At 37.6% G+C, this 19,507-nt stretch overlaps 2 protein-coding genes across 3 annotated transcripts; both read right to left on the bottom strand.

Moving 5' to 3' along the window:
* Positions 1-598: 598 nt before the first annotated feature.
* Positions 599-4,638, bottom strand: LOC134791878 (C-type mannose receptor 2-like). The gene is made up of 7 exons (XM_063762999.1): positions 4,558-4,638; positions 4,092-4,202; positions 3,584-3,721; positions 2,977-3,171; positions 2,498-2,631; positions 1,908-2,028; positions 599-808 (listed from the first exon to the last, which is right to left on the bottom strand). Exons 1-7 carry the CDS (start codon positions 4,604-4,606, stop codon positions 621-623), a joined length of 936 nt encoding a protein of 311 aa, XP_063619069.1. The 5' UTR covers positions 4,607-4,638; the 3' UTR covers positions 599-620.
* A 1,605-nt stretch (positions 4,639-6,243) lies between these two features.
* LOC134791751 (uncharacterized) lies at positions 6,244-19,284 on the bottom strand. 2 transcript variants are annotated; one of them, XM_063762894.1, is made up of 7 exons: positions 19,099-19,255; positions 16,586-16,775; positions 16,243-16,357; positions 15,790-15,885; positions 14,457-14,559; positions 13,903-13,989; positions 6,244-6,476 (listed from the first exon to the last, which is right to left on the bottom strand). In XM_063762894.1, the coding sequence occupies exons 1-6, from the start codon at positions 19,179-19,181 to the stop codon at positions 13,953-13,955; spliced, it is 624 nt and encodes a 207-aa protein (XP_063618964.1). In that variant the 5' UTR covers positions 19,182-19,255; the 3' UTR covers positions 6,244-6,476; positions 13,903-13,952. The 2 variants fall into 2 exon arrangements, with proteins under 2 accessions (XP_063618964.1, XP_063618965.1); XM_063762895.1 differs by lacking the exon at positions 6,244-6,476 and having other exon boundaries at positions 15,779-15,885; positions 16,243-16,350; positions 16,576-16,775; positions 19,099-19,284.
* Between the last annotated feature and the right edge of the window lie 223 nt (positions 19,285-19,507).

Here is a 19,507-nt window from a genome sequence, read left to right as displayed (position 1 = left end):
TTCTCTACGACCAAACGGACCAAAAATTTTGGGAACACTGTTTTTCTCAATGCCTAAAAATGGAAAGAGCTCGAGATTCTGAGTAGAAATAATATAAAAATTCCGTAGACGAAATTTTGGTGCAATTTTAAATATAAATGCCCAAATTCGGTCCACGCCGATGCTCACAGGGTCCAGCGGCAGCAATGCTGCAAAGTTGAATTTGTGGACCATATAGACCGGACCGATCGCATCATACGTAATGACCGATATATCCGCACCGCAGGTCCAACGCCAAAGACGGATTAATCGGTCACAGAGCAACATAGACCTACGTGCATATGCATAAAGTTCAATTTCAGTTTTGACACTTCGGTGACGTGGCGTCCGAGTGACAGCTTTTGTGTTTGACACGGCGTCGAAAAGGTTAAAAGGGCCCGATGTTTAGTTTGCACCGTACTGCAGTGTTGTCATATAGAATATTACGTTGAATTACATGACTGTGAATACGTCAACCCCTCGAATCCCACCTTTCGACATCGAGTCAGGCTCAGTCAGCAGAGTTTCAAAATTAAATTCCAAATATCAAATTTACAGTCGTTAATTGGCTGGTTGACACCGATCGCCTGAACCTCAATAACCTATTCGTCATCAACCAAGCTGTCTGGCGCTTTCTCACAGATGAAAGGAGTGGGCAGGTTGCACCACACGTCGTTGAGAGTGCCGGGTCGGTGTACGGCGCCGCAATATTGTCCTATAGAGGCTTGCGTAGAATTTGCCGGCTCCCCGTTGGACCACTTGTCGTAGCCTGCCTCTTTTAGCGTTTGTCCTGTGAAAAACGAATTTTGGTACTTAAGAAATCTTCATAATATGTATGTGTCAAGCAATGTAGTTTAAGTATATTTATTTATACACGGTGTTGCTTTAGCACGTATGAAGCAGGCCAATCATAGAGGAACTGAAGAACAAACGATTTTAACCCCACATGCGTGGCATGCAACATATAGACGTAGAGCTAGCTACGGAAATAGGTTTGCAATTTATAGAGCAACGAAATCCCTCTAGTAAGTGTGCCATACTATCATTATTCATTATTTCGCCAGCTGTTCAGCGGTGGGTGTGAGAGTTGTCAAATAAATTGAAGGTGTAGGTACCTACAATTTATAGAGCTCTGAGTTTGGTGTGATATAATAGCTAATTATGTATTTAATTCAAATATAACATTGCCAGGCGTTTTAATTGGGGGAAAAGTAGTCCCAGGTGACGTGCAAGATGCGCGAAAAAGTGCCAAGTCATCTCATTTACTGAGTCAAATTTTATTGTGTTTCGTTACCCAAAGGATGAAAACGAGACCTTAATACTATAAGGTCCCGTTTTCGGTCCTGTCTATAAATTGCACACCTTCAATTGTTACTACAACCCCTCTGTTGCCCAATCATTGTCACACCCACCGCTGAACAGCTGCCAGGCGCCCGGATTAATTAATAATGATAGTATGGCACACTAACTATAGAGGGATTTCGTTGCTCTATAAATTGCAAACCTATTTCCGTAGCTAGCTCTTAGACCTCTTCATCTAAAATTAATGGTTTCTGAAAAACCATCAAATTTCTCTTCTTGGTGAACCGTTCTAACCTCGTTTTTTAACTTGATTATTTCAAAAAGTATGAATGTAACATGAATATAATATAAAATTACTAAACCATTATTTAGTCAGAATTTGAAACTGAAAACTGTCCCGATGGCTATCAATATCTAGCCAAATTCTGATGATTTCCCCGAAGCCATAAATTTTCGTTGAACATAATGGGTATGCACGTGAAAATAGGCTTGTATATTTGGTTTCCATTAAAACACTTATTACCTACATATTATGTAGGTTGCGTAAAGCACTATAGGTGCTCACATTGAAAATACCGTAAGCATACCATGAATAGTAAGCCATAGTCCTCGCTCGCCCCAGTCGCAGTGGCCGATATGAGAAGAATGCTTCACGAAGTTCCCCGGCATGGTGGAGTCAGGGTTCTTTGCATACAGCTCCTTGATGACCTGGCAGAATTACACGATGCTATATACAATAGATATTACACTCATAAAGGTAGTAAAAAATATTAAGGTAAACGTACTAGTGCTCGACATGCTAATGCCCAATAGATGACACCTTGCTGTCACCTCTATTGACAATGACTTAAGTTTCAAGATGACATGTACTGGGACCGCGTCGAGCACCAGTACGTTTACCTTACCTAGTTTGCAAAAATGAGACATCATTATATGCCCCTATGACTGAGCTCTATGACTCTTGTTTATGGTTAACTGATGCTTGTGCTTAAAAACTGATGTTAACTATTTATTTTACAGGAGTTGTGGTTTACGTTTCATTATTGGTACCACAGCCATTAATAGCGGTGTTTACTATAGGGATACGGTACGTTTTGTAACGTTCCATAAAATGTTACCTATCGACTGCATGTCAAACTTGCAGCAAGAAACGCAAAAGATAAAACGAACGCATTACCTGGGCTTCCAGGTCACTGTTGATGATAACCAAGTGACCGCCTTCGCCTGAACACGCGGCGAAGGCACGGGGCCAAGTCTGAGGCAGGCGGTGGAACTTGTAGCAACTACCGGTCCGTGTGTCGAAGGTGTACCCTAGGTAGATAAGTTACATTAACCTCAAAACCCCTTTAAGGTGCGTCCAGATCTGAGAAATAATTGCTTGCAGCTTGGGTGCTTTTCGCTGACGATTTCCAAAAGGCGCGCGCGAGATCTGGAGGAACCACTAGGCACACAATTTATCAGACATCATAATATTTGTAATAGACTTGTCGTCAAAAAGTAGGTTTGCAGTAAGAGTTTGGAATCTTTGGAATCATATGAAGCAATAATTCGCTAAAATATTTAATGTGACATTTTGTAAAAACATAATTTGCAAAAGTGATAACAGTGTAAATATCACAAAAATTAAAAACACCCAACAGATGTCCGAGTACACACCTGTATCAACCGTGCCGCATCCGCCCATAAACATGTTTTTCGTCTTCTTTTTAAAGCAGAGGAAAGGGTACACGTCAGTACACTGTACGTCCGCCACTGTCCCATTCAGCAGCATGATGATGCAGTCTTCCCCATTTTGAAAGTTGTCCGGTTCGTCCGGGGCCCAGGATACGGGGATCTTTGAGAGCGGGGTACCTACAATTCCATTCAAAGATGACAATAGATACGGCAAAATAAAATAAATCTTATCTTAGCCACTAGCCACCAGTCACCAGCAATAATATGTTGCACAACAAGGGCCGCAAAAATACTTATCGGTCACATTCTTATTGGTAACGCAATAAAAGCGCATCACATATTTTAGCGGCCCGGTTTAATATGTTACACAATGTTATTTCGATCGAATTTGACAAGTTTCTGGAAATTATATTGATTTGACACCTCTTGAGGCATCTCGCTGGATGGATACCTACCGATATTTTCGCACGAGCGAGAGCGTCACTCGTTCAATTGTTTAGCGTATTTATGCGCAATAAAGTCCAATATCAAAGTTTTATCATGTCAGTTACGGTTGTTTGTGCGGTTGGCCAAGAAAAGCCTACTGTACCTTCGATAGAGTAATAGTCCCCCTTAGAAAATGTGGCGTGAATCCCCGTATATACGCCGCACGATTTGGTGTGCTCAGCCACTAGAGTCTTCATAGTAGAAAATAGATTTTCATTTTCTGGGGACGCAAGGACAGCACCTGCAATAAGTAGAGATTAATTAAAATTGTGCAGTCCCAAGCTTTTCATCTATTATCAAATCACTATCATATAGACACGTCTTGCTTCAGGATGCAAGCTGCCTTCCATATACCTACAACAGATAATAATGGGATTTAAAAAGACACTCGCACGCCAACTTCATTGGTACAAATATAAACTAACCTGGAAGTAATAAAGTATATTTTGACAGCATAATTATGCCATAAAACTAATAAATAAATGTTCTTACTGGTAGCGTACGATAATCGTCGATATTTTAAGGGTTATTGGTGTACTTACAAAGAATTAATCACTTATATGGAGATCTCAACTCAAACAGATAAGGTTTCATTAATACTAGACACTCACCTTCTCTAAAACATTTATACCACGCATTGTTCCATATAGCGGGAACCTCGTGTAGCTTGAGCCAACCTTCTGCTTCCTCATAAAACTTGTAGTCATTACGAAATTGTCCATCTACAATTTGCAGTAATTTGAATTAATCAGGTATATTAAAATACTTCTCATTCAATATTCAATGAGGATAAGCACGCTAAGTTCAACACAGACAGCGCTAGACAACAGACTTGTGGGTTCCAGAAAAAAAAACTGTTGGAACTTACACAATCAGTGGATTTTTAACCCTATTGTGATTTTAACAAGAAGTCTGGTTGGACAGATAGTTGAGATAGTTCCGACTAGATCTGGCGACTGTGCCAATAGCGCCTTCACACTTCTTCTTATACCTATAAATGTTCTTCTTCTCTTTGCTTGACTAAAACTACAGCTTTATTAATTAATAAAGTTATAAAAATAATGTTAGCATACTCACTGACTCCATAGAACAACACAAACCCACATAAAGTATTAAAAATGTTCATTACGATTTTGTGCTGCTAAAATCAGCAAAAAGTAATCGCAACTCCGACCGATGAATATTATTAATATTGAACAGAGCGAACATTTAAAAGTTGAGCTTATCTGAGGTTTCCGGGTGATGTGGTCTAGTTAGGTATTTACCACATGAATGATTATTATGATTTATCATTTTTAGGGTTCCGTACCTCAAAAGGAAAAAACAGAACCCTTGTTGTCCGTCCGTCCGCCCGTCCGTCTGTCTGTCAAGACCCTTTATCTCAAGAACGCGTGGAGGTATCGATTTGAAATTAAAACCATGTACTCGGGTCTACACTCCCTTGAAGCTGTGACATAATCAAACTTCTAAGTTTACGTAAAAAAAAAGATCCGGCCGTTTATGCCGCAATAAACGTATATTTCGACACTCTTAATGGGAATCAAAATTTATAGGGTACTTCCCGTTGACCTAAATCTCTGAAATTTGGCAAGCAATATCGTTTTACACTACAAGTACTGGAAAAAATCTCAAAACTGTAAATTTGTAAAAATAAAATAATAATAATTCTACGGAACCCTCGGTGGGCGAGTCGGACTCGCACTTATCCGGTTTTATTCATTAAAAGTTTTAATTGACATGAATATGAATGCCGTAGGAAAAAAAATATTTTCCTATTAAATATTTTACATGGCACCGACAGCCCAACAAGGACTGTATTATCTTTCAATTACTTAATAGCAATTATCTATTAATAGATTCTGATATTATTATTTTTCACCACACCAGCTGGTAAAAAGACTCTCTTGATTGTTCAAAAACTGATAAGAAAGCTGCATTTTATTCACATGTGAGGCAAAGTAATCAAATGCAAAATGTGTGTTGTTATCTTAAGTTTGCTGGTAGAATAGACTTTTAAATTATGATTTTGAATGATACATATTTAATAACATCCATCTTGAATCTATCTGCTTTGATTTTGTTTGATATTTTACAGTTAGTATTTTCCTGTCATCCTAAAAATTTGTGTTACACTCGGTGGCAAAATTTGTATAACCCTCGTGCTTTGAAACCCTCGCAACGCTCAAGATTCCATTTTTCAATCCAATCGCTACGGTCGTGGTTCAATTTTGGAATATTTCGCTTGCTCGGGTATCAATATTAGCACGAGAGGTTAAACAACAACGTTGCCCCCTTGTAAAACAAATAATAATTATTAATTCTTGTTACTGTTTTAAAAACTTTCTGATTGGCAGATATTTTGCAGCTGTCTCATGGTTGTCACATTATTTAGCACAATAGCGAGCGGTTAGTACATATATAGGTGTATTATCATTTTTGTAAACAAGCCCAGTGTCCGTTTTGAAATCTAGTTTCAAAAACTAGCTCAGGCAGGAACGAAACTGAACTAAATGCCTAGTCTCGGGATTTAGTTTCTCTTAGTTTCCCCACAATTAGTTTCAACGAAAACCTAGCTGTAAACCCACCTACTCCAGGTCTTAAGGGGCCCGCTGATTACAGTCCGCCGGACGGTATCGGCCTGTCAGTTACAACAAAATTTGGGACAGTTCTGAACAACTGACAGGCCGATACCGTCCGGCGGACTGTTAATCAGTGGTCCCCTTTACGTTGTATTTGGCAGTAGTTAAATAAATAAAACTAAAGAAAAAAGAAACATTGGTTTATTTAGTCTTGCGGGGTACAGCATTTACCGGGCACGCACTTTCCTGTGTTTATGTCATAGAAGGTGCCTTCTATGCAGCCACACTTGTTTGGGGCGCAGGCAAGGCGTGGGCAAGGGTTCGTCCGGTTATTTAAATAGTTTGAGCAAAATCGGTTGCAGTTGACATTGCAGCCCCTGGGAGGCGTGGCTGCGTTTGGGTCATCGCAAGAGATGTCTGGAAGCAGAAATAACCATGGAGATGAGAAAATACTTAGTATTTTGTTGCCTATTACAATAGCAAAATTAAACTTTATTGGTAGGTATATTCTGTACATTGACATCGATATCAAAATTGTTAATATAATAGCGTCGCGCTCGCTTTAGGGCGCAGTTAAATCTATGCAGGTAGGTACATGTAGGTGATAAGTTGATAACGGATAATTTTTAAATTTATGACGAACAATAAAATTATCAGTATTATTTCTCATGTTTTATTTTTCCGTTGCTTCTTCCATGAACTACAATTTGAAAAGTAGTTTACAGTCGAGACTTTTGCAGCGAGAGTAGTTCACAAATTAGATTTAGTAGAAGGGACAGTTTGGTCAAGTGGATTTTTTATGAGACTATTCCTTAACCCTTTTCCAGATTGTACCAATCTAAAAGGTTTTCGAAACAAATCCATAGTTAAGTTTTAGTGATTCATTTGAAGACAAGTCACATTTCCCGAAAGACCAATCTAAGTTAAACCTTAAATCGAATTGCTAAGGTTGAAATTAAATTGACTCGTATGTGGACGATAAAGCGTAGATACAATGCCTGGAAAAAGGTTAACTGGTATTCTACAGGCAATTAAAAAAAAACTTTTGTTTATAAGCATAGTAACTTTTCACCTCAGCAGCTCGAACAAGGGTACTTTGCTACTTAAAAACAGTGAGCAAAATGCGATTTTGCTCACTGAATGAGACAAAATGACATTCAAGTGACCTTCTTATTCATATGTCATTTCAACATGCGGGGCCTAATACAAGTTCTAAATACTTGGATTCTATTCTCTCTAGTCTCTTTCACGTCGTTAGCAAAAAGAACTACTGAAGTGAAAAATTGTATGTACAACAAAAGAAAAGAATATACAAATAACTATTTTTCAATGAATACAATACCCATTATTTTGAGTCATTATTTATTATAATACTAGCTGTGCCCGCGGCTCCGCCCGCGTGGAATTCGGTCTGTGTCAGTAAGCGGCTAATTTCTAATCCTAATTTCTCTCCCTCTCCCCTGGAGGCGAAACTTGAAGTAAAGTTGACAGATGGATATGCTAGAAGACTGCAGTCCAGGTAAAATATTTTACAATTAGGTACCACTAAATAAAACTACACTCCAAAATCAATGGTTTTTTTCGGCCTTATTCAAATTTTACACGTGATTTAAACGATAGAGAAGATGTATATCGGATGATACAGTAAGGTATACGCGCGCGAGCGAAAGCCAAGCCAGGCAGCCGCCTGGCTAGAGCGCCACTCACCGTGGTCTTCTTCAGACTCCTGAGGAAGACCACGTGCCCCTTGTAACCTCAATGCGTTGCGAGACTTTCGCGAATGATTGGATTTTTTTCTGGAAGGCATGGTAATGCGTATTAAATGCGAGTCTCAAATCGTTTGACTCCGCAAACGACCAGTGCCGGATTAAGATATTTTGATGCCCTAAGCATTTCTAGACCATGGTGCCCCCTCTCCCTAGGGTCATCGAGATTACATTCAATTTTTTTGGTAAGTTGAGTGACGTTAATTGCCGCACTACAGCTGAGAATGGAAATTAGTCACATCATTTGATCACGAAAATTGACAGTGCTGCAGCAGTAACGTTGCAACAGAGTAATGCTGCTTCAATCGCCATATCTTAGAAACTAATTGAAAACGCGAGCGAAGCGAGCGCGAAATTAGTTCGATATAAAAACGCAATTTTATAGACAGTTGTACATTTTTACTTTTAGTATGGAAATCAGTCATATCATTTTATCACGAAAATTGACAGTGCTGCAGCAGTAACGTTGCAACAGACTAATGCTGCTGCAGTCGCCATATCTTAGAAAGTTATTGAAAACGCGAGCGAAAGCGAAGCGAGCGCGAAAATTTTTCGATATAAAAACGCAATTTCATAGACAGTTGTACATTTTTACTTTTAGTATGGAAATCAGGCACATAATTTTATCACGATAATTGACAGTGCTACAGCAGTAACGTTGCAACAGAGTAATGCTGCTGCAGTCGCCATATCTTAGAAAGTTATTGAAAACGCGAGCGAAGCGAGCGCGAAAATATTTCGATATAAAAACGCAATTTGATAGACAGTTGTAATTTTTTACTTTTAGTACGGAAATCAGTCACATCATTTTATAACGAAATTTGACAGTGCTGCAGCAGTAACGTTGCAACAGACTAATTCTGCTGCAGTCGCCATATCTTAGAAAGTTATTGAAAACGCGAGCGAAGCGAGCGCGAAAATATTTCGATATAAAAACGCAATTTGATAGACAGTTGTACATTTTTACTTTTAGTATGGAAATCAGTCACATCATTTTATAACGAAAATTGACAGTGCTGCAGCAGTAACGTTGCAACAGAGTAATGCTGCTGCAGTCGCCATATCTTAGAAAGTTATTGAAAAGGCGAGCGAAGCGAGCGCGAAAATTTTTCGATATAAAAACGCAATTTGATAGACAGTTGTACATTTTTACTTTTAGTATGGAAATCAGTCACATCATTTTATAACGAAAATTGACAGTGCTGCAGCAGTAACGTTGCAACAGACTAATTCTGCTGCAGTCGCCATATCTTAGAAACTTATTCAAAACGCGAGCGAAGCGAGCGCGAAAATATTTCGATATAAAAACGCAATTTGATAGACAGTTGTACATTTTTACTTTTAGTATGGAAATCAGTCACATCATTTTATAACGAAAATTGACAGTGCTGCAGCAGTAACGTTGCAACAGAGTAATGCTGCTGCAGTCGCCATATCTTAGAAAGTTATTGAAAACGCGAGCGAAAGCGAAGCGAGCGCGAAAATTTTTCGATATAAAAACGCAATTTGGTAGACAGTTGTACATTTTTACTTTTAGTATGGGAATCAGGCACATAATTTTATCACGATAATTGACAGTGCTACAGCAGTAACGTTGCAACAGAGTAATGCTGCTGCAGTCGCCATATCTTATAAAGTTATTGAAAACGCGAGCGAAAGCGAAGCGAGCGCGAAAATTTTTCGATATAAAAACGCAATTTGATAGACAGTTGTACATTTCTACTTTTAGTATGGAAATCAGTCACATCATTTTATCACGAAAATTGACAGTGCTGCAGCAGTAACGTTGCAACAGAGTAATGCTACTGCAGTCGCCACCCGAATGTCACTTTTATTATATCTTACAATGTTATTGCGAAAATTTTTCGATATAAAAAACGCAGTTTGATAGACAGTTGTACATTTTTACTTTTAGTCCCAACCAGGCGCGAATCCATACAGAGAAGGGATGGGACGTTATTAGATGGGTACTTGTACACGTATAAAAGTTTCATGTAGGTACCTACTCCACGACGACTGCAATGCTGATGCAGCCTGCGCTTTTTTTGTCTACGGTTTTGGTGCCCCCTAGACGTGGTGCCCTAAGCAAGTGCTTATTTTGCCTAAAAGGGTTAATCCGGCACTGCAAATGACAGAGATCAATGTTTTTTTTTTTCAAAGTACCCATCTTGTATGAATATGGATTTGATATGGGTGCGATTTAATTATAATGATGGAGAAAATTAATAATTTTAAATAATTACGCAATTATAGGCGTGTTGATAATTATGTGTGTTTATTTTACCACTAATACCACTATGTAACTATGTAAACTCATTTTTAGTTTTCTTTATTAATTAATGTTTACTCAGTTCCCCAAAAGACTGTGCAATGAGGGGCAATTATTTACTGTCGTTTAATTTTGCTGTATTATTAATTTATTAAATCAACATAATTATTCAATTATTTTTGTTGATATCCGTACCCCCTGTTCTAAACTTAGAGTTAATTTGGCAAAATCTTTCCTCGGCGGCTTATTCATGTCACAACATATTAAATTCAGCGCCATCTGTTAGTTTACACCAGGGTACTCAATAGTGGCAGCATATATTTGGAAAAAGTTTGCCCCTCCTTCCTAAGTAGCGCCATAAGATTCAGGGGCAAACTTAAGTCAATCGACTGTTGTGGCTACCCCCCCCCTTTTAGGGGTTGAATTTTTATAGCCTATAACCTGGCCGGGGATTTTCTCGACAGATTAGTAAAGTTTTCATCAAAATCCGTTCAGCCGTTTTCACGTGATGCGCGTTCAAATAAACAGACAAACAGATAAACAGATAAACAGACAAACAGACAAAAATTCTAAAAACTTTTGGAACGTGTTCTGTTATCGATTCTAAGTATCCCCAGCCAATTTTTTTTCAAATATCTTCCATGTACAGACTTTCGACCGTCTTCAGCTTTATTATATGTATATAGATTAACATTCTTACCAACTGACGCTACCGCCACAATAACAGCAGCAAGTACGAAGACAAGTTTACACATCGCAGCTATAAAGCGTAATGAGTTTTCATTTACCATCCTGACAGTTATTTATGTCTGCAAAACAATATATATATAAAATAAGCCAAGTACTTTACTTTATCCAATCAAAAAATGTGGAACATTAAAGTGGTACCTATTCAGAAACTAAATGGCTGACATTCAAATACATACATACATACATATAATCACGCCTATTTCCCGGGGGGGTAGGCAGAGACCACGGATTTCCACTTGCTACTATCCTGACATACCTCTTTCGCTTCCTTCACTTTCATAACATTCCTCATACACGCTCGCCGGTTTAGGGTGCTCTTGACCTGGCCTTTCTTCAGGATTTCCCCAATCTGATCAGGGAAAGTCCGCCGAGGTCTAACGGCCTTCCAACTCCCACTTCCACTTCTCCCTTATACACTCTCTTAGCCTTCTTTCACTCATTCTTTCCACGTGTCCAAACCATCTCAACATACCTTTCTCAATTTTTTTTGACATTCAAAGTAGTTAAATAAGTAGGTAAGTAGGTAAATAATATATTTTATAGTCAATAAGCAAAACGTTTGAAAAACTTTGAATCAACTACGGCTTTTTGCTAATTACCTCCTTCTCTTTCAAAATAGGGAATTTTACGCAAAACTCTACGTAGAGGGCGTCACTAACACAATCACAAGGCCTACCACGTAAATCGAAAGTTCGGTTTCTGCCTCTCTATCACTCTTGCCTATTCGATCGATAGAGAGGCAGATAACGAAATTTCGAGTTTTGTGGTAGGCCTTGTGATTGTGTTAGTGACGCCCTCTACGTAGAGTTTTGCGTAATATTCCCTATTTTGAAAGAGAAGGAGGTAATTAGCAAAAAAGCCGTAGTTGATTCAAAGTTTTTCAAACGTTTTGCTGTTTTACAAAGACAGCACCAGACACCTACACAAGTAACTACCTATATCAATAGTAAATCAATTTTGTCTGTAGATCGTTGCTTAGAAGTTAGCCTTGAAAAAAATACAAAAGTTGTACCATAGATAAGTAAAAAAACATAGGTAAGCGAAAAGTATAATATATTTTTTTTAATCTTATTGATTTTATAAGCCATACATCTTATGATTAAGTCGGCAAGTATAATATATTTGAAGATAAAAATAAACCTATAGAAAGTCGAGCTATGGCTTTCAAAACTTTAAACGAAAACTAAAATATAACTTGTATTGTTTGGAGTTATCTTTGAATTAAGTGTATACTGTGTATAAGTATTTATTGTAGACAGTCCCGATATGATTTTAACCGGTTTTAACAAAGGTTAAATGTATAGTCAGTTCATACTTGGCTGGATGCACTACAGCGTGTTCTTGCACATTTAATTTTATACTTTAAGTACTAATGGGTAAATTAAATGTCTATTTATTTATCACAGACAGTTGTTTTTTTTTTGTGCAAACACATCGTTTTGTGCAAACACATGCCAGATGTACCTAAGTTACAGATAAGCAACTGAACTAACTTAAACACTGATGACGATGATGATTATCATTAAATATTACTTACTAATACTTTTACAGTAATAGATTACATTTTTACTTTTCATTTAATTGTATGTATGTATGTATGTATAAACTCTTTATTGTACAAAACACAAAGCACATATTTATGGCAGAGGATAGGCAGTACAAAGGCGAACTCTTCCCTTTAAGGGATTTCTTCTAGTTAACCTTTGAGTAGAATGCCGAAATGCCCTCCCAATTGTCCGAGACACCGTTGTCCCAGGTACAAGAAACAATTATACCAGCAGGTCTTGTTTATGACTGTAATTGCGTATGCATTTAATTGTGACGTCCCACGGGTAAAGGTACCTTATGGCGGTTGGCGCTTACGCTATTATTAACGCCCCTCTAATATTATTGCGGCGCTATGCGACGTAAACGCCAGCCGCCATAAGGTACCTTTTTCCGTGGAACGTCACAATTATTATTTGCTTTAGGTAGAGAAGTTTAAAGTTCAAAGTTTAAAAGGGCATTTTGGGCAACGGCTTGGACGGACTAAATCTTAACGTTTTACAATAGATAGGTGTCAAGGAACGTGTTGATTTATTTACATGTTTAATATGCGTTACAAAACTGACATTTTTTTTGGAAACACATTTTTTCTTTTTAAACCGATATTCCTCGTTATTATGAGTAGAAATAACCCAAAAGTTGTTGGTTTTTTGAAAATAAGTAGGTAAGTAAATGATACACTTTTAAGTGAAAATGCCCATAAAATTCCTGAAGATCGACAATGACCAAAGAGTATCCTACTACTAAAGGAAGACAGAAACTAAAGGAAAATCCATACCGACATGAAATAGACAAACATTGATAATATTATACAAAGTACAGCGAGCTGCAAAAGTGCATAACCAGTTTATAAATGGAATTTATTCAATGAAGTAAAACTATTTCACAGAAATATATATGTACTGGAAAACTCATCGCATTTTTTAAGTAATCAAACAAAATATTTTATGTTTTGTCGCAGTAATAGTTTCGCTGTACCTATATACAAAATAATTTTACTACTCGTAGATACACGATATTGGCATTAAAATTAAAAAAGTATTAAAATGTTTATATTATATCTTATGTTATGTTTTATGTCATAAGTGACAAGATTGATCCGTATTGAAAGCGACATCATGTATAATAAATATATCAATCCCTAAAGCCGAAGGTCAACTTAAATTATACATACTTAGTATTTTTTATCAGGTTTCTTCTCCTCGTCGTTAATATCGATAGGTATTTGATTTTCACAAAGTAAGAAACAACAGGGTTGAGTGGTGGAAAGGAGTGGAGGCCTTTGCCCTAATTAACAGTATAAGTGCCTTGGCTGGAGCTGTAAACTTATACATAGTGTTTGAATAAAGAATAAAGAATAAAGCAGTGGGACACTAAACCAGGCTAACAAAAATAAAAGTAAGTAGGTATTGTAGGTACGTCCCTACCGCAGCAACCGTACTCGGTACGGGTCGGTAGGTAGGTGGCGAAAAAATGTTACAATAGTACAGAAAACATGTGCATACATACTTACTTAAAGGTAAGAAATCCATCGTTTCGGGCATAGCTTCAGGTACATTCTTGTTAAACAGAGGGGGGATGACGCGGCGGCTCCATTGACCTAGAGGATTACATTTTAAATTAGGTATACCTATCTCTAAATTATACATTAAAAATCTATGACAAAAATGTAAATCAACGTGCTGCATCTACTTAGATTATAATTAGAATCTGTTCGGTTGTGTTCGGGTGTATGGGGCCCAATACATTTCACGACTCTTCTCTTTCCGCACATACTCTAACCGTTTTCAAGATAAATGGGAACATTCGTTTATTCACAGTCACACAAACATAATATACTTCTATATTCTGTCATTTTATTGCAACACGATATCGACATTAAAAACCTATTCGCCGCCATATCCATGAAGTATTGTGTCATCAACGGCAGGCAACAAATTGACTAGACTTTCTATAGCACTATGACTCTAAAATCTAAATGTACCTACATTTTGTTTTGAGCTAAGTTAAACTACAGTTATCTTTAATCCTACTACTACATACAAGCTAGAGTCAATGTTGGCTTACTTCGTATGGTTAACATCCCAAGCCCCCAGTTCCTCGCAAAGTGCACGGGCGGCAGAGGTAGGAGCGTTTGGGCACTTCACGCAGGGATGGGGACAAGGGCACTCTGCAAACAATATTTATAGTAAAAATGTGACATTCCACGGCAAAAGGTATTATGGCGGCTGGCGTTTACGTCGCATAGCGCCGCAATAATATTAGAGCGGCGTTAATAATACCTTTACCCGTGGGACGTCACAAATACCTATACTGCCGCTTAAAAATAATCCCGCTTCTTTTAGCCCTGTGAATTGCGAGAATTGTACAGTATATCATCATAGGTACAGTCTGAAGGCTTGTCCAGATCTGGTGAAAATGCCACAAAGGCATCGCTTCCGCACCGCTCGCGAATCACTCGTTGCTCGCCCACTGCACGCGCACAGCACACGTGTAGTTATTGTAACTGGTAATTATGTATCAAAGTGCGCGGGCTGGTCACGTATGTTGGAGAAAGCAAGTATAGTTATAGACAGCAACATAATAATAATACCAAGTCATAACGGGATAGTCTTATAGAACTTCCAATAGGATTAGCAGGGAAGGCGCTTTCTATAATCGTACTATTATTGTTTATTATTTATCATAGTATCACTTTTCATGTTTGCCTACGTGCTACTAAAGAGTTCTCAGTTCGACATTAAAACTTAGACGTAGGCGTAGTGTTGAGTAGGATTAGTTAGTGACTCGATTCCTTTGAGTCATCTGCTTCAAGACTCGACTCTGTTTTTCAGACTCTTATAGTTAAGTCTAAACTCGAGTTCTTTTCAACTTGATAGGAGACCCGAGTCTATTGTAGAGACTTGAGTTCTTTTCGGAGAACTCTCGATGTTTATTCACAAACAATTTAGAAATGCATTGTCTTTATGTATAAATTGTGGATTGGGTACATAAATCATACAATAACGCCTAATTTCTTTACTTTTAGTTAAGAAAAATCTATTAAATTGTTCACGGAGTCTTTATTCGGAGGCTCGAGTCCTTTTGACACATATTCCTCACCGGCGTGTATAAACAGATAAACACTATGGTAATATTTGCTTTTAGGAGCATGAGCACTGTATGTGATATATTATGTAAGTAGCGCTAGCAGAGAATATGTAGCTAGTGTAGATCCTTAGTATGTACTTTTATGGTAATAAACTTTTTTAACGATATATTTGGCTATTTTGGTCATAACTGTCTGTTTGATAAACGTAACTTTAGCGGGAGCGGTGCGCATTGTGTTAAACACGTGAGCAGTTAGCAAGTCTTCCGCAAACAGGTCCGTTCGCCCGATGCGGACGCACCTTTAACTCACTTGTTTGTCTAGCTTTCGGACTCAGCTCATAATCGTTTGAACCCAATGTGCATCGCGATTGTTGCATCTTCGCTTCGAAAGCTCGATCTATTAAACCTGAAATAGTAAAGAAACCTTTAGTTTACTCTTCTTATCACCAAACGTTAGACGCCTAATCGTCGATAGCTGTTAAGGGGCCCACTGATTAACAGTCCGCCGGACGGTATCGGCCTGTCAGTTGTTCGGAACTGTCAAAATTTTGTTCTAACTGACAGGCCGATACCGCCCGGCGGACTGTTAATCGGTGGGCCCCTTCAGTACTTTGAAAAGACAAATATTTACATATGTCACACAGAAATATTTTTTCATTCAAGGGATGACCGTGTTCGTGTGTCTGTCGGGTAAAAATGTTCATGTTTTGAATTCAAGCAATTGCTTTATGTGATGAATTACTAAGTAACGATGGCAACGTACCCTTATCTTCGACAAATTGCAGCATTGTGACGGCTGTATTTGGCTTCGATACGCGCTCCTTCATAGCTGGCTTGTGGACGGAGATTGTGTCAGTACTCTGAGAAGGTGCTGTTTCCTATAACCGACAGTAAATTTCATAAGATTCGACGAAGGAATTTAGGAATCGGGAAAGTACGTGAACCATAGGGAGCACAAGGAGCCCTGGAACCATGTTTATGGACGCAATGTCAATGACCAGTTGCAGTTTCTGATGTAGCCAGTAGGGTATTATATTCATTTAAGGACTCAGTGTGTCTCATTTTATAACAAGGATACATAAATATATTACATAACTGTCACTAACCGGCAGAACCATCATGCCTCTTAAGTCACTTCTACTTTCAATGTACTTCCAGAACTCGCAACATTTCTTTTGGGAATAGTCGTCGTCGTCGTCCGTGGGGGTAAAGTCCAGGCGAAGATGATGTGCCTCCAGGGGCTCCCCGCAATCTCCGTCACCGAATTCGCTGATCTCGTGGACTGGCTCTGGTGCACTACAAGTTATTCAATTATCGTCCTAATTATCAGCCAACGGCGTAGACGTCCAATGAGTTTTCCCATTGATCATAATGACGGTTGTATGCTACCCTTCTCCAAGGACTTTTGCGATCTTGAAACTACTCGTTAGGCCTTATGAATTGACAAGTTGGTTGATGGCTGCAGACGGGACTAGATTAAAACGGGAATGAATGTAGGTAACCTACCCATGATTATAGTCTGTTCGAGATCCTGAAAGCGGTGAAAAATAGAGATACTACTCCTAAAAATACGTGTGATACCTCATTAGATTCGTCATGATGCCTAGAAAAATGTATTCGAAGCGTGTATTAAGTTATAAGCAAAAAAAGGGGTAATAAAGTAGATATTTTTTATTTCCCCAATATCTCAAAAAGTATTCATATTTAAGAAACGGAAATTAATATTATAAAAGAGGAGGATATTTCCAATAAAACATTCCATACTTGCAGAACTGTATCTCCATTATTTATACTTTTTATTCAACGCTGAACACAGCCCTCCGCGCCTCATTTTCCGGACATGCGCGCGGCGTGAAAAAGCGACGTCGTAACATTAAATATAATTTTAAAAGTATTAAATATTCATTAAAAAATTAAAAAAAAAATGGTGTATTTGTGGATGGTCATGAAAACATGTCAACAAATGTAATTCTTGTAGAAATTTATCGTAAAATTATTTTTTCAACAAGTTTTCTCAAACTTCCTACTTTATTGAAAACGAATAAAAAATGTATAAATAAGTATCGTAAAATTTTGTCCCATTCTAGGGCTCTTCTCATATACATGCTTAATAAGATCACGTTATAAAAGTTCAAAAAAATTTAATATTTTGGTTATAATGTTGTTCTAAGTTTTACAATTTTACCTTGATTTTTAGTTTTTTGACAATTTTCTATGTACACTTATTTTATGCAAAGTATTAACTTTATTATTTTTTTTATAATGTGATCTTATTAGGCATTTATATGAGAAGGGCTCTAGTAAGCGACAGCATTTTACGATAGTTATTTATATTTTTTTTTTTCGTTTTCAATAAAGAAGGAAGTTTGAGAACATTTTGTTAATTAACAATTGCCTAACTTGTTGAAAAAATAACTTTAAGATAAATTTCTACAAGAATTACATTTGTTGACATGTTTTAAATACACCATATTTATTTTTTATTTTTTAAGGAATCTTTAATAACTTATCAAAATTATATTTAATGTTACGACGTCGCTTTTTCACACCGCGCGCGTGTCCCGAAAATGAGGCGCGGAGGGCTGTGTTCAGCGTTGAATAAAAAGTATAAATAATGGAGATACAGTTCTGCAAGTATGGAATATTTTATTGGAAATATCCTCCTCTTTTATAGTATTAATTTCTGTTTCTTAAATATGAATACTTTTTGAGATATTGGGGAAATAAAAAATATCTACTTTTTCCCCCTTTTTTTGCTTATAACTTTTGATTTTTTTTATGTGCTAATACACGCTTCGAATACATTTTTCTAGGCATCATGACGAATCTAATGAGGTATCACACGTATTTATAGGAGTAGTATCTCTATTTATCACCGTTTTCAGAATCTCGAACAGACAGACATCGCTTGAAAATGCAAATAGTAACGTTAGTGGTAGATAATTTAGGGAAAAGTATCCAACCCACAAAATCATGACAAACAAATGTTAACTTCCTGTTAATGGCAAGTTTTTGAGGAAATACTTTTCTAAACTAAAATAAGGACGCCGAGCACAAAACCTTTCGTACATCGGTCGGGTCACCGCCATTTCCTATCCTATCGCACTCGCATAATTATATCGCTGACCTGCCGATTATGCCGGCGGTTAATGCGAATATAATATATATATGCGCGTGCGAAGAAGACAGGAAATGATGGGTTAATGTACGAAATTCTTTGTGTAAAGCGTCCTTACTTTACATCCCTTCCAGAGAAAACTGACAGTAGTCCTTTTCCAATTCGCCCCAGTTGAGAACGGAACGGTTGCAATCGTATTTCTAGTTTTAGTAGTATAATCAATAAATATAATTTTAAAAAATCCTAGGCTTTGACAACGGGGCAACCCTACCGCAGCCCTAGCCCTAACCCACCACTACCAACCAACTCTCTTCATACATGTTTTTTTATTTCCTTGTTTCAGTTTAAATAAACTTGTTGTTGCTTGAAAATAAATATTGTAAAGAAGCCTGATTATACTGCTGGTCCCAATAGTTACTGGTCGCGTTCTCAATAGGTATTTAGTGGACAGGGTGGACAGCAGTAAACAGTACAACATTATAAAACGCGTTGTTGCCTTACCTGAATGTTGAAGAAGCCAATGCTTCTTCGAAGGAACAATCCTTAGACATGTAAGTTCCTACGCTCTCATCTTCGAAATCCATAATTATTAATACTACTTTACTCCTACTACTTGGTAATAATTAGGTACAAGTTACGGTGAAATTGAAAAGACGGCCTATATCAACAAACGGCAATATTTTGTACGGTATCGACCATGTATCGACAGTTGGCTGTCAGACCGTATGACATTAAGTAAAAAGTTTTGACGGGACAATATCAAAAAAATCATAAGAAAATGGCGTTGTATTTTTTACCCGACTACGGCAACGCAAAAGGAGGGTTATGATTTTGACCGGTATGTATGTGGGTATGTATGTATGTATGTATGTATGTATGTATGTATGTATGTATGTATATTCATCTGTTC

This window comes from Cydia splendana, chromosome 6 (assembly GCF_910591565.1).
Source record: "Cydia splendana chromosome 6, ilCydSple1.2, whole genome shotgun sequence".
NCBI lineage: Eukaryota > Metazoa > Arthropoda > Insecta > Lepidoptera > Tortricidae > Cydia > Cydia splendana.
This window is presented reverse-complemented; position numbering and strand designations above follow the sequence as displayed.

Coding starts and splice junctions, on each gene's coding strand:
- LOC134791878 (XM_063762999.1), bottom strand. CDS start 4,606: ATGAACATTTTTAATACTTTATGTGGGTTTGTGTTGTTCTATGGAGTC. Junction 3,722..4,091: donor GTATAAATGTTTTAGAGAAG/GTGAGTGTCTAG, acceptor TACTTATTGCAG/GTGCTGTCCTTGCGTCCCCA. Junction 3,172..3,583: donor GGACTATTACTCTATCGAAG/GTACAGTAGGCT, acceptor ATGGAATTGTAG/GTACCCCGCTCTCAAAGATC.
- LOC134791751 (XM_063762894.1), bottom strand. CDS start 19,181: ATGGATTTCGAAGATGAGAGCGTAGGAACTTACATGTCTAAGGATTGT. Junction 16,776..19,098: donor TTGGCTTCTTCAACATTCAG/GTAAGGCAACAA, acceptor AATAACTTGTAG/TGCACCAGAGCCAGTCCACG. Junction 14,560..15,789: donor TCCGAAAGCTAGACAAACAA/GTGAGTTAAAGG, acceptor TATTGTTTGCAG/AGTGCCCTTGTCCCCATCCC.